This window comes from Paramormyrops kingsleyae, chromosome 3 (assembly GCF_048594095.1).
Source record: "Paramormyrops kingsleyae isolate MSU_618 chromosome 3, PKINGS_0.4, whole genome shotgun sequence".
Taxonomy (NCBI): domain Eukaryota; kingdom Metazoa; phylum Chordata; class Actinopteri; order Osteoglossiformes; family Mormyridae; genus Paramormyrops; species Paramormyrops kingsleyae.
The window spans coordinates 39,845,819-39,862,729 of NC_132799.1; the positions used below are offsets into that span (position 1 = coordinate 39,845,819).

The 16,911-nt window shown below is 42.0% G+C and overlaps 1 protein-coding gene across 1 annotated transcript in view; it reads left to right on the top strand.

Annotated features, from left to right (window-relative positions):
* The window catches only part of kcnq1.2 (potassium voltage-gated channel, KQT-like subfamily, member 1.2), a 135,490-nt gene that overhangs the window by 36,637 nt on the left and 81,942 nt on the right, over positions 1-16,911 (top strand). The window contains exons 13-14 of the mRNA XM_072710286.1: positions 6,569-6,683; positions 6,807-6,869. Coding sequence (XP_072566387.1) covers positions 6,569-6,683; positions 6,807-6,869 — 178 coding nt within the window. The remainder of the gene's footprint in view (positions 1-6,568; positions 6,684-6,806; positions 6,870-16,911) is intronic.

A 16,911-nucleotide genomic window follows, 5' to 3' on the forward strand; every position in this document is an offset into this window, starting at 1 on the left:
GGCGCCTTGGGGCATGCGCACTGCTATGTAAGGGAACACGTTTTCTCCGCATGTATAATGGTTGTTGGCTAGCATGGTTCGGTATTAAAGACGTGGAGTGAAATCGTGTCTTTGTATAAGTGGTGCTCAATATATCACAATTGGCGACGAGGATAATTCCGGTTTGATTTAGCTGCAGTAAGTGTTTCGCAGATTATTATTATTTTCTTTCTTTGCTCCAAGAAATGGCTGGTATCGGAAAAATGGATGAGTTTAAGCTCGACGCCGAATCGTGGTCGGCATATGTGGAGCGCTTGGAGCAGTTTTTCGTGGCTAATGATATTGCTGCAGACAAGTACGTGGCTACCCTGCTTAGTGTTATGGGTCCTACAACGTACGGACTTTTGAGGAACTTAGTTCAGCCTGAAAAGCCTAAAGATAAAACTTTTCCACAGATTGTGGCCATTTTGAAAGAGCATTTCGAACCAAAGCCCTTATTGGTGGCTGAGCGTTTTAGGTTTCATCGCTGCAGTCAGAAACCTAATCAGACTGTTAATCAGTTTGCCGCTGAATTGAAGCAGTGTGCAGTTAACTGCGACTTCGGAGCTACGTTGGATCAGGCGCTGCGTGATCGTTTTGTGTGCGGCATTCGGAGTGAGCCTTGCCAGCGGCCGAAGACGCCTTGACGTTTGCCAGAGCGCTAGAAATGGCACTCGGCATGGAGACGGCAGAACGGGATGCTCAACAGCTTCAGAAGAGGGACGATGGAGTGGCAGCCGTTAATGTACATAAAGTGCAAGGAAAACCGCAAAAGTATGTAAAGAAATGCTACAGATGCGGAAAATCGAACCATCATGCAAATGAGTGTTATTTCAAAGATGCTAAATGCCACAATTGTAGTAAGTTTGGTCATATAAAAAAAGTTTGTCGGATGAAAGCAAGTGCTAAGACTAATAGTGTGCCTACGCAAAGAGGGCCACAGAACAGTTATAACAGGTATGTTAAGTTAGAGGAACCAGAGCTTGAGATGTTTTCTATCTTCTCTGCAAAAGATAAGGACACATTGTCTTTTAGAACCCCATTTCTGATAAACAACACTGAAGTATGTATGGAAATCGACACAGGAGCTGCCGTTAGTATCATTTCTAAAGTGTTGTATGAACAGTTTTTTTCGCAATTGGAGTTAAGGGCTGCCCCAGTTAAATTAAAAACTTATACTGGTGAAAACATCCCAGTATTGGGCCAGTTTAGTGCTGTGGTGACTTATGAGGATCAGATGGCAGACTTGCCACTGGTAGTTGTAGATGGGACTGGTCCTGCCTTATGTGGACGTAATTGGCTACAGAAGCTTAAATTAAATTGGAAGCAAATTAAACAGATACACAGTCAACCAGATGGGAAGCAGCCTATCTCGGTTCAGGAAGTTCTGAATTTGTTCACGGATGTGTTCAAAGAGGAATTGGGCACTTTAAAAGGTATAAAGGCAACTATCTTGGTAAAGCCAGATGCTACCCCTAAATTTCATAAGTCTAGACCATTGCCCTTTGCTATGAAGGAACAGGTAGACAAGGAATTGGAAAGGCTGGAGTCTGTAGGCATTATTACTCCTGTTAAGCATAGTGAATGGGCTGCACCTGTAGTTCCCGTAATTAAGAAGGATAAATCTATTCGCCTTTGTGGGGACTACAAGGTAACTGTTAATCAAGTAGCAAGTACTGAGACGTACCCCTTGCCTCGCATTGAGGAAATAATGGCTACTCTGAGTAGGGGGAAGTTGTTTTCCAAAATTGATCTTGCAGCTGCCTATCAGCAGGTACTGCTAGATGAGGAGTCTAAAAAGTACACAACTATTAATACACATAGGGGCTTATATGTGTACAATAGATTGGCTTTTGGCATCAGCTCTGCGCTTTCAATTTTCCAGCGTATTATGGAAAATTTGATGAAGGATTTGAATGTTGTAGTATATTTGGATGACTTATTAATAATGGGAGAAAATGAGCAGGCTCACCTGCTTAATCTACAAGGAGTCTTGCAACGTCTTCAAGAATGTGGCCTTCGAGTAAAAAAATCTAAGTGTGAATTTTCTAAACCACGAATAGAGTATCTTGGTTATGTGTTTGATGGTAATGGGGTGCACCCATCAGAGGGCAAAGTTAGAGCAATACAGGAGGCTCGCGCACCTACAAATTGCAAGGAGCTCCGGGCTTTCCTTGGTCTTGTAAACTATTATGGGCGTTTTCTGCCGAATCAAAGCATGCTTTTGGCACCTTTGTATAGACTTTTGAGGGAGCAGACTGTCTGGAGATGGACTAAGATGGAACAAAAAGCTTTTAATAACTGTAAAAAATTACTGACAAGTGACAGGGTGTTAGCTCATTATGACCCTGCCTTACCTCTAACGTTAGCATGTGATGCGAGTGCTTATGGAATTGGTGCTGTCATTCAGCATACGATGCCCAATGGGGAGGAACGTCCCATTGCGTACGCTTCACGCACACTCTCGTTTGCTGAGCAGAAGTATTCACAAATAGAGAAAGAGGCCCTAGGATTGGTTTATGGAGTCAAAAAGTTCCATCAGTATTTATGGGGACGACGATTTAATTTGTTGACAGACCATAGACCACTTTTAGCCTTGTTTGGGGAAAATAAGCACCTTCCTACAATGGCAGCAGCGCGTATTCAGCGCTGGGCAATAATTTTGTCATCTTATGACTATTGCATAGCATACCGTAAATCCGAATGTCATGGTAATGCAGACGGGTTGTCCCGTTGTCCTTTACCTGAAACAGCTGATGACACAATGGATGCGTTAGCTGCTCACATCCATACTCTCTTGTCAACGCACCTGGAGGAGGCACCTCTAAAAGTAGCTCAAGTGGCTTGTGCCTCACGTACAGATCCCTTACTAGCTAGGGTTTTTCAGTACACTATGGAAGGTTGGCCGGAGGTGGTTCAGGAATCTTTGAAGGTTTTTCACAAAAGGAGGAATGAATTATCAGTAGAGAGGGGCTGTGTCCTTTGGGGGACACGTGTGATAGTTCCAAGGAAATTGAGACAGACGGTCCTGCAAGAAATTCATGCAGGACACCAGGGAATTGTAAAAATGAAGGGATTAGCACGTCGTTATGTCTGGTGGCCAAATTTGGATGCAGATATTGAACAGTTGTGTAGAGAATGTGGAGTATGCCAAGCTGAACAGAAAGCACCACCACAAGTTCCGTTGCATCCATGGGAATTTCCAGGGGAGTGTTGGAAGAGAATCCATATTGACTTTGCAGGTCCATTTCAGAATTGCATGTTTTTGTTGGTGGTCGATGCTTATTCCAAGTGGTTGGAGGTTTTTCGTATGCCACAGGTAACCTCACAAGCTACCATTACGAGGTTGAGGAGATTGTTTGCTTCTTACGGATTACCTGAACAGGTTGTATCAGATAATGGCACTGCCTTCACATCAGCTGAATTTCAGAACTTTGAGACTGAATGGGATTTTGCACACTACCAGTGCACCAGGACATCCTGCAACTAATGGACTAGTGGAGAGATATGTGCAAACTTTTAAAGCTGGCATAAAGAAATTGGCCTATACTGGGTGGGACATCGAGGACAAGATTTCTTTGTTCTTACTGCAGTACCGTACTACTCCCAACTGCACAACAGGACAGGCACCAGCAGACTTGTTCCTGCACAGACATGTTCGTACCAGGCTGGATTTGCTTAAGCCTAGTTCCGCGGAGGGTGTACGACGGAAACAATATCTACAAAAGGACTACCATGATCGCCATGCCGCTGATAGGTCTTTTGTGGCAGATGATCGGGTCTATCTTCGGAACACGACAGGAAGTGGACCACGATGGATTCCAGGAGTGGTGACACAACAGACTGGTCCGGTGTCCTATAAAGTCCGGGACATCAATGCTGATGCTGTTCACAGGCGTCACAGTGACCAGCTAAGATCTCGTTTTGGCAAGAATGCATCAGTGGAACCTACAGTTTCAGATACAGACAGTTTGAATAAAGGACCACAACCTGTAAATGAAGACATACAAGAACCGTGTACCTTAGCTGAAACAGATGATTCTGGGAGTTCGCAACAGATTGTGTTGAGACGATCTCAGAGGGTTGTTAAACCCCCTACACGTTTTGAGCCAGATTAATTATTGAGTGTTGCATGTACAATACGTCTAAGGTGGATTGTTATTTGACACCAGGATTACACAGTTGATAGTGTTAAAAAAAAAAATGTTAAATGGTTTAAAATGCCACATGGTCAAGAGTTGTTGTAATCTCAGTGTGGAGGAAATGTGATGTATTGAACTTATGTTAACAGTTCCGTTAATGCTGCAAGTAATATGTCCTAATGGTGTTGCTGTATTAGGCGCCTTGGGGCATGCGCACTGCTATGTAAGGGAACACGTTTTCTCCGCATGTATAATGGTTGTTGGCTAGCATGGTTCGGTATTAAAGACGTGGAGTGAAATCGTGTCTTTGTATAAGTGGTGCTCAATATATCACAACTAGTAAATACATGTCTCCTATAATACTGAAATTAGACTAGCACTTATAACCATGAACATAAAAATTACACACCACACAAATGGCTTTTAATTGAAAGAAAACATGTAACTACAAAAAAGTTCTTTCCATCGATCAATTTCTTACTTTCACATTCAATATATTTCATGAGGTTATCTTATTACTTATACCCTCCTTGTGGTCAGTCTGCACAAGATTAACAAGCTTGTTTGATTTGCGGCCCCTTTAAATACAAGACAAGCATTCAATCTACGTCAAAGCGTCCAAAAATCTCTGTACAGAGTCGTTGGCAGGGCGGCCAGGGCGAATTTCGACGCTCTTGCCGCCGGCGGTGTGAACGCACGGTAACACTAGTGGCACATTAGCGCAGACAAAGGCTGCATACGCCGAACTATACGTCTTGCTTGGCGGTCAAAGGCGTTTGACGTTCATTGGCTTGGAAAACGGCGGTTCTACTGCTAAACCTCTACCGAAAAGACTACAAACGCTGCGCCGGTTAAAATAAAAGCGCCCCGTCAGGTTTTAAATAACTAAATGTTTTGGCTGTCGGTCCGGGTCCGTATGGGACAGCTTCTGGGTCCGGACCCGGACCGCGGTCCGCCTGTTAGTGACCTCTGTTCTAGACTTATAATCCCTTTATAACGCCATAAGGGAAAGTTCAATGCTTTCTTTTTCTGGCAAATATCTGGGTTGTTCCAAATGGTGTTAGTTTACAGGGAATAAGTGCAGACCTAGTTATTTAAAAAAAAATTCCCACCAGGCTGTCAAGGAAGTGTTAATACTAAAGCTTTTAAAACAGTCATAACGCTTAATGCTAGGACTTATAAAGGATAGATCAGAGATTTTTACTTCTCCATAGATTGCATGTTCAGCCATGGACTGTCTACTGGGTTTGATTTAATGCAATTTGACACATACTGCAATCTGTTGGCTAAGAAATATTAACCAAATCCAAATTTATGTAGAACTGCAAATAGAAATTTCCAATTTACTTTGTCAAATGCTTTCTCTGCATCTAGAGCAGGGGTCTCCAACTCCGGTCCTGGAGAGCTACTGTCCAGTAGGTTTTCTATCATACCCGGCTTCTGATGAGCCACACCTGTTCTCAGGTAAATACCAGGAGCAGGTGTGGCTCATCAGAAACCAAGTGGGACAGAAAACCTACTGGATAGTAGCTCTCCAGGACCGGAGTTGGAGACCCCTGATCTAGAGATATAACCATGGTTTCTGATTTGTTAATGGAGCAGTAGTCTATAACATTCATTAGTCTATGTGTATTATTGGCTGAGTGTTTACCCTTGATAAAACCTGTTTGGTCAGCTTGTATAAGAAATGGCTTTTCGATTCTTGTAAAATCAGAAAATGATTCATTATAGCCCTTATAAGCAGCTGACTGAATATGACTCAGTAATATGTACAAATTCACAGGAAAGGAGAAGAGACTTATGAAAGTTGTAGTGTGTGACTCAGCAGGTTAGGATTCTTGTGATCGGAAGGTCAGCAATTTAGATCCCATGACTGGCAGAGTGATGTCACTGTTGGGCCCTTGAGCAAGGTCAAGGTTTAACGTCAATTGCTCCAGGGGCTGTCTAACCCTGCTCTCTGACATAAGGATCTGCTACTGTAAATAAGTATAATGTAAACTTATCAGGGACATGGGTACAGGAAAATGGGGAAATGGATTGTTTGCCCACCAGGGAATTCTAAGACCTCTGGCACAATTCACGTGCTGGTACCCACAACCCCACCCCAGGATGACATTCCGGTGACACCACTGAAACATGCAGCGTATTTAACATGAATCATAGCACTGAAGCAAGATCTCAGTTCGATGAACATATGTTATATGATGAACGTGTCAGTGCTTCTGGGAATAGAGAGATCAGCATTCAGTCTGTGAAGTCCCCTGAAAGCCAGCTTAACTCCAATTCAGTTGTTGATGGCTTCACTCTGCTGTCCAGTTAGCTATCTGACCAGCCCACATGTCATAATTTTGGTGACTAGAAATGTTAAGTTTAGCTACCTAAACATGACCTTTGTGCACGTTGTGCAGCCAAGAAGCGGCTGGGCAGTCCCTCCCCGGACATATCTCGGGCCAGCAGCTTTGTGGATGACATGGACATGGGCTGCGAAGATATTGCCCTGCCAGCAGTCGCTGATGGGTCAGGGTGAGTCTCACTCTCCCCATCTTCCCTCCTTCCCATAGTCACTTCCTGAAACTCACATTACTGTACAGCATGGCACGGCATGCAGGCCTCGTTAAGCACACACCTTTGCCTCTTCTTTTTCAGGCTGCTCACCAGTCCCCTAGTGGACAACCTCCAGGATTCCACACGCCATTTGAACACTGAAAGGTACATACTTGGTTTCAGTGTTATTATGTTTTTGATTTTTTAAATTTAGTTTTATCTTTAAATTATTTTCAGTTTTTCATTGGTTTTCAGTGTGGTTTTATTCATTTTAATGCTTTTTTTTAAAGATATATTTTTTATTTAGCTTTATATGTTTTAGTTTCCTTCGCAACCCTGAATAGGACAAATGGGTACAGAAAATGGATGGATGGATGTTTTAGTTTCAGTTTAAATTTTAGTAATTTTATTTCTAGGGATAGACTGAAAGTTGCAGAGCAATTTTATGTGCCTAATCTTTAGAGCAGGGGTCTCAAACTCCAGTCCTGGAGGGCCGCAGCCCTGTGTGGCTTAGTTCTTTCCCTGTTCCACCACAAATGATTCAGCTCAAGAGCTGTGTGGTAATTAGCACAAGGAGTTGAATCAGGTGTGTTAAATGAGGGGAAACCCAAACATGTGCAGGGCTCCGGCCCCCCAGTACTAGAGATTGAGACCCCTGCTTTAGAGAATCCTACCTCAATACACTGCACATTATATATTAATGACCTCAAAATGGGCAAAATGTGTTCCAGGTGTATTTAACAGTAAAGGACAAACAATACTTATAATACTTAGTTTTCATTTTTCTGTAGTTTTTTGTTTTATTGTGGTATCTAATTTTATTTCAGGAGGTGGCAGTGGTGTTATGGTTAGCAGTGCTGCCTTTCACCTTTGGGGCTAGGGTTCAAGTGTCCGCCATGCCTCTGTGTGTGGCATTCTACTGTGTGTGCCCCCCCCCCCCCACACACACACACACACAATTCAAGAAAATGCTAAGGTAGATTGGAGTTACCAAATTGCCCATAGGTGTGCATCACTGAGTGTGCCCTGCAATGGGTTGGAGCCCTGTCCTGGGTTGTTCCCTGCCTTAGGGGCTCCAGACCCCCTGTGACCCTAAAAAGGCCAAGCAGTTACAGACAATGGATGGAAATAAAAATGTTTTCTTACAGTTGTAGTTTTTGTTACTGATAATAACCAATCAGCCTGAGTTATAAATTCACTGAGAAACCAAGCGTACCAGCATTGAAGGTTATAATCCTGAGGGTAAGGCCATATTTACCATCAAAACTGATGGCTGGAGATGCTTGTTGTTCATTGTCTCTTCTGTTCAGTGGGTGCCCTGTCATGCTGAGCATCCTGAAGAGATATTTCCTAAGTGGGGGCTTTTGGCAAGTCCATTTTGTCTTGCTGTGATGCTGTCTGTATTGTGATTATGCAGGGCTAAAGACACTCAGGCCAGTTGGTCTAAGTGTGCAGACTGAGAACTATCCATGAGGACCTAGGGTGTTTGGGACCCATTAGTGCCAGTATTTGGCCTGGTTTAAGTGACTATACTGTAAGTGCCACTGGGCCAGTTTGATTGGTGGACAGTCATCTTTCTGAGAGCCTGTAGGTGGCACTGTTCTCTCAAAGACCACCTTATCTGACATGAAGGCCGAATGGAGCCCATACTTTTTACCCTTTTAAAAGGGATTCCGGTAACACTTTACATAAAGCAGTTATATAAATGCATTATAGATGCCATTATAATGCATTCATGGAGCATAGCTATATTTATAAAAGCACAGCACATTATAGCCATGTTTATTATGCATTATGAATGCTCTGTGAAGCTCTCATCTATAGTGCAGTATAAAAACCATGCAGTACAAAGCATCCTTATGCTGACCAATCCATTATGAAGGTATTTATAGTGCATTATAGATGAGAGCTTCATAGAACATTCATAATGCATAATAAACATGGCTATAATGTGTTATGCCTTTTTATACATATATATAGCCATGTTTATAATACATTATGAAAGTATCTGTAATGCATTTATATGACTGCATTAATTAAAGTGTTACCGGGATTCTTCTGGGTTTTTGCTAACTTTGCCCTTAGTATTGCAGATTTGCAGTTAAACACTGAAATTCAAACAAGTTAATATCTTGTATCTGACACATTTTAAAATAAGGCTGTTGTTTATTTGAATTGAATAACTACCCAGAATTGATTTAACTGAGAGTGGAAATGTTGCTAATCCTCAGGCACCCTGGGGATCCTGTTGATAGTCTGCATTAGCACAGTTAGAATAGGCATCCATCTTACCCAAATAACTGTTATGTTCTCTCAAAGGCAGTCAGTATCATAATCACTGACAGTCCACTTCTTGCTTCACCTTTATTTACTTAGCAGTTTCTTTTGTTCAAATAGCTATACAATGACGAAAATGTGGGGTAATAGAGCAGGGTCAGCCAGCATCCAGCACCCAGTGGAGTAATTATGGTTAAAGGCCATTCTCAAGTGCCCAGTGTTAGTGTGATTACTCCACCAGGTGTGGTATTCGAGCCAAAGACCTTCTGGACATGGGCACAGATCCCATTACTATGTCTCACTACACAGCCATGACCCCTTTCTCCCTCTTAGTAGATTTAGCAAGTCTATCTGTGGGCTCCACATCACACTGGCTGTTTAATAATGAAATTAACTTCAGTGTCTGACGGGATTCACATCACATAGCTGAGATGAAAAGCTTAGTGTTCGTTCTCCGTGCTATCTTAATCCTGTACTCTGGAAGAGAAATATACTCTTTTTTACATGGTACGCTCTGTTCCCAGGTACACGTCTGTCTCCCCCAAGAGGTAGATTTTCTCTTGTAGGCTGTGTGTTCTGGGATTTAGGGTAATTGCCCTGAGCTGAGTGATCCTAACAGGATTTATGGTCAGAATGAAAGGGCACGGCCATCCGTGCAGGTGTGTGTGTGTGAGTGTGGATTATGTTTATATGACATTGTGGGGATCAAATGTCCCCCACAATAAAATAAAAACCTGTTATTTCAATGTTGTGGGGACCACTTTTCAGGTCCTTACAAAGATGGAGCAATCAAAAAACTAAAAATGCCAGAAGTCGTATTTTGTTTGGTTACTTATGGATAAGGTTAGGGCTGGGTAGGGGTTAAGGTCATCATGTTGGGATTAGAGTTTTTCCCCATAGAAGTGAACAGAGAATCCACACAAAGAAATAATTACAAACGTGTGTGTGTGTGCGTGTGTGTGTGTGTGTGTGTGCGAGTGGGTATACCTATCCTTATGGGGACACATAACGTGATAAATTTCTGTTTTTTTGTTTCCCTTATGGGGACAGGTTTTCTGATCCCCATAAGGGAAAACTCAATTTAATAAAAATCAGTGACTTCTATGAGAAAACTAAAAATGCAAAAACTCTTGTATTTTGCTTGGTTACTTATGGTTATGGTTAGGGCAGAGTGGGGGTTAAGGTTGTCATAGTTAGCATTAGCATTTTTCCCATAGAAGTGAATGAGCAGGCCCCATAAGGATAGGTACTGTATACCTGACGTGTGTGTGTGTGTGTGTGTGTGTGTGTGTGTGTGTGTGTGTGTGTGCACGTCTGTGTGTCTCAGCAGCACTGCCTGATCCGTCCTCTGTCTGGAGATAAACTCAGCAGGTAACAGAGTGGGTAGGAAGCAGAATTTGTTTTACTGCTTCCAGTGATATGGGCTGCTTCATGGATTAGTGCATTCTGGTTTATTGGTGTTTTCTTTACTCCCATAGTACATAAATAGTGCTATAATCATAAAGGTTATTTGGGTTATTTAGCTATAATCGCAAAGGTCCTGTAATAGCTTGCCGTATCATCAACTGTTGGAAATGGCTACCCAACATGTTTATGTCAAAAGGTAGCAGGACAGCATATGTTTGCTAGTCAGTGTCTTTCTCAAATTTTGATTTTCACAAACGTGACTTGAAGATGTCCTTTCATACATGTGAAGATACAGCCACGTCTCCCACAGTTGATGTGGTTTTATTTTTCGATTTTGCTGTTCCCTTCTTTGTAATCGCTCAGGACTGTAGTCCATGGCAAGAAGGACTGAGAAGCCTGGGTCTGGAAATTAGATGCATGCACGTTTCAAATTTCATACCGATATAGAAGTTCTTAACGATTCAGGACAGATGCACTAACAGCGTTACTAAACAAAAAAAAAACTTGCAGGACCGGTTAGTAAACCAGCTTTGAAAGAACCGCAGAGCTCCAGGACTTCCAGCATCCCTCCGCCGCTCCATCAGTGCCTTCTCTCGCAGACCACCATGTCCTAATTGCAGGATTTCACTCACCTGCCAGAAAGGACAAACCTTCCAGCCAAAGATAAGCACGCTCCACCATTCGGCGTTGAAGAGACACATATTGTTCACTCTATGCTAAATTTGCAATGGAAAGTTCTGGAGGAACATCTTCCCAAAGTTGGGAATGTCTCCATAAAATGTCGAGCTCAGGATTACATTTCAGCCCTGCTCAGTGTTTAAAAATGAGAAGTGTATATGGGGGAGTTTCCACCATTCCTGAAGCCGGCATTGGGCTGTTATTCACAGCCCCCCTTTAACCCTACCCCCCCCCCCACTTCAGCCGAGCTGCTCTAATTGAAAGTGATGTACGTATGTGTTAGGCAGGGTAGTGATGTGTCAATGTGCTGAGTCCAGTCAGCCTCTGGGGTGTTGTGTGTGGCTGTAAGGCCTTGACCACTAGCAGCTCGCCTATCATCATGATAAGGAATGGACGTTAAAAAAAAAAGAAAACACAGCCCAGTTTCTTGAAATGCTGCCAGCTTTTGGGGGGGGGGAGGGCTATGCTGCGCCAGTAACTGATCTGATAAGAGAGCCCTGTGCGTGCCGAGATGGCAGTTAATTTTATCGGTGAAGATTTGCTCCCGCGTTTATCTGCTGTGCTAGATTCCTGCTCCGGGGCCCCTAGGTTGACAAGGGAAGCTGGACCTGCCTCAGCCTCACCCCAGAGGCACAGATGACAACAGTAAATTGTTTGCAAAATTTGTCTATTCTGTGTTATTTATTTGTTTGAATCATGAGTCGAGTACTGTGTATCTCAATAATTTCAGTGAAAACAGAATAATGGTAACAAATGCCCTGGTATAAAGGTGGAAATCAGAGGATAATGGAATTACGGGTAATACTTTATTTGGATAGTTTGCCTACAGAGTATTTGTAGTATTTCAACCACTTAGTTGGGATTCAACAATTCAGTTGTTTTGCTGTGTCTGTTGTTGATGTTTAACAGAATACACAGTATATGAAGTACATGTAACAATTCTTGAACATATATCTTCTTAGAATAATTTCATTCAATTTGACTACTCAGTCAATATTATATTAATGTCATGCCCCGACTGTTCCGATTCTCCTGTGTGACATGCCCCCTCATTTACCTTGTGTAGAATCCTTGTGTTTTCAGCTGTGTCTTGTTAAGTTTAATTGATTCAGTGTATTTAAGTGTGTTTCAGTGAATGTTTCCCTACTCCGGTCATTAACGTCATAACGTCTTGAAGTCATTCCTTTCTGTTGTTCCGTGCTCCTGAGTGTGTCTTACCTTGAATAAACCCCACGTTCACTCGACTCCCCGGACTCCTGCACCTGCTTTCCCCGCTCCGTAAACCAGAATTGTGACAATTAATTATTCAATCTCAACTTGTAAATGATTGAAACATTACAAATTCTCTGTATACCCTCTGTAGGTGGACTATCTAAATAAAGTGTTACCGAGTTACGTTTAAAATGACATAATAATGAAGTTTCAAATGAATACAGTGGTATAAAGATGTTAAGAGATGGTTAAACAATGGTTTTACTGTGTTCTGTGTAGGAACTACGTGTATTTCAGTAGATTTCACCCCCACAGTAGTAAAGGTGTGTGTGTGTGTGTGTGTGTGTGTGTGTGTGTGTGTGTGTGAATGTCCGAGTGTTTGCATATCCATCAATTTATCATAACTGCCTATCCAGTGCTGATTAACTGGTGCCAGTCCCAGGAAACAGGAGGCATGAGGCAGGGCATGGGATGCCAGATCATTGAATGACACAAACAATGGCCAGTTTAGACATGTGCAGAAAGAACATGCTAACTGCATACACAGAGGGCTATGGGTGTGCTTGTGTGTGGCTCAGTCGGTTAGCAGGCTAGACTTGTGTTCAGAAGGACATAGGTTCAAATTGTGTGGTTGCTGGAGTTATTTTTCTGGTGAGCCCTCAAGCAAGGCCCTTACCTATGTTCCATTTTGTCTTGGGTCTAGTTTTATCCAGCATTTTCAAAAAGACAAATGCATGTTACTTTGTATAAAAGCATGTCCTAAATAAATATGAGTGTGTGGCACTCTCCACAGTTGCATATACCCTGTAGGCAACCCTATCGAGTGGGTCGGCCTGTATCAGCCTGCTGGCCAATAGCCTAGGCTGGAGCTCCGATAAAAAGTCTCTTCTGTCCAAGTGCTGTTTGGAAACACCTGTGCAAACACACCCTGCGCTTTTTACTTGTCTCCACCCTAACCCCCCCGGCTCTGGTTGGGCACCCATTGTTTCTGTGTGACCCAGATGATCCAAGCCAGATGCTTCATGTCCATTTTTCCCCTCCCTGGGCATGTCTGACTTCAGTGCCCAACTCAGGCTCACCAGGAAATGGCCGGGACCCGGGCTCTGAGTTCTAGAAGAGGAACAGCATTGTGTCTAAACCCTGTAGTCTCTGTCTTTATTGACACTTTCAGTGGTATCTTCCAGAATGTATGCAATTTTGAAATTGGTTGACACTACATATAACACAGATAGTCTTCCCTGGATTTTTCTTGACTATCTTGCTAATGTCAGCCATATGTAGTATCGCTGTTCAGTTTCTGATAACGTTTCACAGCATTCCATTTATGTTCTTTTATTGCATCCTTACCTCGATAAGAACAACAACTTGACCTCACAGTTTTTGTCTAAAGCAAAATACTGGATTCAGGGTGATTCTGATTGAATCATTAAGACTTTCTATTCATTATTATTAGACTATTCAGAGTGAAGATGAGAAAGATAAAGGGTAAAATCCTCAGCTCGGATTCACCATTTATTTCTCTGTATTGATGCTTTAATAATTGATGCTTTAATAATAACTCCATTAAAGCGTGAGCTGAAGAAACTCATGCATACCACATAATTACATAATAGGTGAACTTGTAAATCGAAGGAATTGCTTCTAAAGAGGTGAAAACCCAGAGAATCCAGAGACATGTATCCCAGAATGATGAGTAAAGTCAGTGCCTGTAGGCTGCACTATGCCACAGTCAATGATGTACTGCACATAAATATGTCTGCAGCCTACATATCACATATCACGAATAACACACTTTCCCTGACCTGGGACCACTTTCCATCCAACAAGAGCAGTTGCCACAGTTGGACTCATTTTATCACCTTTAAATCCAGATGTTTTTGTTTAAAGGCTGCACTAGGCTCTGATTCGGACATGATGCTAACGGTTAGTGCTAATCAGCTCCATACAGATTTAATAAACACGCTTTCACAAGCAGAAACCGAGGAGGAACTAGTAACATTCAACCAAGTGTCTTAAAGTGTTAAAAAGCTGTGTGGGACCTCTAACTGGCCCAGGGAAAGAGAAATTAGGAAAACATATAAGTATACGACTACATGGACCAGAAACTGTTGTAAATCGCTGTTTTGTTTAGTGGCCATTACAGAAAGCAGCATTTTTTTCCAGTAAACTGAAAGCATCTGGTTAAAAAGAAAAACAAAACCATTTTATTATCAGGGGATTTTTTGGATTTCAGTTTCTTTTTGGCTCATATATTTTTTTGGGATGGTATGGCAATTTATGGTATAATCCAGTGTGTGAAATACGGGGGGCCCGACACCCCTTATTAACCCATGAGACCCCCTGAAAGCCTCAAAAGCTTTTTTAAGGGGGTCTCAAGATTGGTCTTGCGCAACAATAGGGAGATGGGAACCCCCCCGAATACTGACGGGTATTTCACACACTGGTATAATCCCTGGGCGTTCTGGATCAGATGGGAAAACTATTGTGCTTTTGTTGAGTACGGAAACTTTACATTGAACTCTGAGGAAGAAGCGGTGTCAATATAAACAAAAATGTAAATATTCAATGTTAATGAGGCCTATAGAGATGCCCAAGCAGAGTATCATTGCTAAGATTCTAATGTGAATCGTCTTGTTTCTGTGCGATTTATAAGTCAGAGACAGAGAAAAGATAAAAGGTAACTTGGGGTTTTTCCTTGTGTTCTTGACTTTATCATCACCATGGACGACCCTTTTATTAAAAAGGATGGTGGTGATGGGTCCAGGTTAGGGTAGATCAGGTGCCTGAAATGAAGATTACAGACTGGGAGGTCTGAGCACTGTTGCCTGCACCATCATAGATGAGGGCATACATAGTGGCAGCATGGTAATTAACCTGAATTACCCCAGGGGAATACTCTACTTCAAACAAAATTTCAGATTGTATGAAAAGCCCTCTGATTTGATGAAAACAATATCAATATCAAAGGCAAATGTATTTTGTATGATGTGTTCTGAATGTACAGTACGTCAAAGTGGAGTAAATCTCTTCCCTCTCCACAAGGAGGCACTGCAGCTGTGCCTTAAAAATGCACTGACCACGTGACGCAATACTCGGCCCTGAAACAAGAAGACAGACTTCTAGGAGCAGGAATTTTTATTAAAATATACAATGGGAAGTATTTTAGCACTGAAGCGCTAAGACTATGAACCCGCTAAGTGTTTTCTGCTGACTTTATGGGGCCCTTGTGCAGTGTGTCTGTCTCTCCTCAAACAGCAGTTCATCTGAACTGAAATGACCACGGTGGTCCATCCCTCTCATCCCTAAAATTATGTTAAATTACACAGTCATTGAGAATTAAAACAAAAGTCTTTTCTGTAGCCCTGCCCCATGTAGAATAAAGCCACTTTGAAGGGTGCAAGGACCATGTAATCACTGTATATTTTAGGTAAAATCAGCAGAAATAAAAATTAATCAAAGCTAACAAAGAAGGCCTTCGGAGTGTGCCATACTATAATTTTACCTGCAGCCCAGGGCCATGAATACTGCTATTCTAAATCTTCCTATGGTAGCTTTTGTTTAAATGGTGATTTCAGTAAGTTGTAAAGACAGTCTAAGTCCACATAGAAGGGTAGTTTCAGAAATCTGACAAGCAATTTAGCCCAAGATTGTGTTCTGTTGTAGGACTGTGGGACTGTTCCACGTGGTTACATGGAGTCACTGTGGGACTGTGCCACTGTGTTACAGGGTGGGGGTCCAGGTTTGAGTGCTTTTGGGGGACATCTGTGAATGCCAGTGTTTCCTCACTCCCAGTCTAATCTCCCTGCTCTCCTTTGCAAAAGTATGATATTGGCACAACAAATTTGGTTGTCTAGTTTTATTCTTCTCTGTTTTTCTGAATTGGCAAGCTCTCAAAAAAGAAAAAGACACTCACAAACAAGGCAGTGAATTCAGTTCCATATTTGGCAGCTATCCTACAAGTATTACGAAAGTACAACAACAGGTATTTAATTATTTTTTAAATCTTGAATTTAATGTTTATTTGAAAGAACAAGCCACAGGGTTTGATCAGACAAGCAAGAAAACATGATATTTTAGTTCCCAGGCTCATGTTCCCTTTTCTAACTTGCCCAAGGATATAATTGTGTGAAACTAATTTGTGGTCCTCTCTTTTTCGCCTTGGTCTTAAGGAGAGATCTGTGGTTCTATATATATCTTGCTGTAAAAGTCAACAAAGCGAGCCTATATCTTTTTTCTTGGAAAGGTCAAATGGTGGACAAGTGATAGAAAGTGTTTCCTTATTGCTTCCATAGCTATTGCAGATGATGTCATATTTTCCTGTAGAGATCAAAGATTAGAGATTAACACAGTTTTACCTGAAATAACATATGTCTGCTACCTATTTCTATAGCTAGATATATTTACTAGATAAGTTTACACTGAATGTCCTGGTCTTGCTACAGACAGACCTGTCGCAGGAGTTGAACAAGCAGCCTTTGGATTAAGAGGTCATGACCTTTTCCGCTGCGCTACTCAACAGCTCTATAGCTTAAATTAAGTCATAGTCCTTCTATACAGTCAATGCTATAGTATTACAAGATGATGTCATATCCAAACATCGCCTGAGTTTCAGTGTCCCACAACTCGGTGCCTT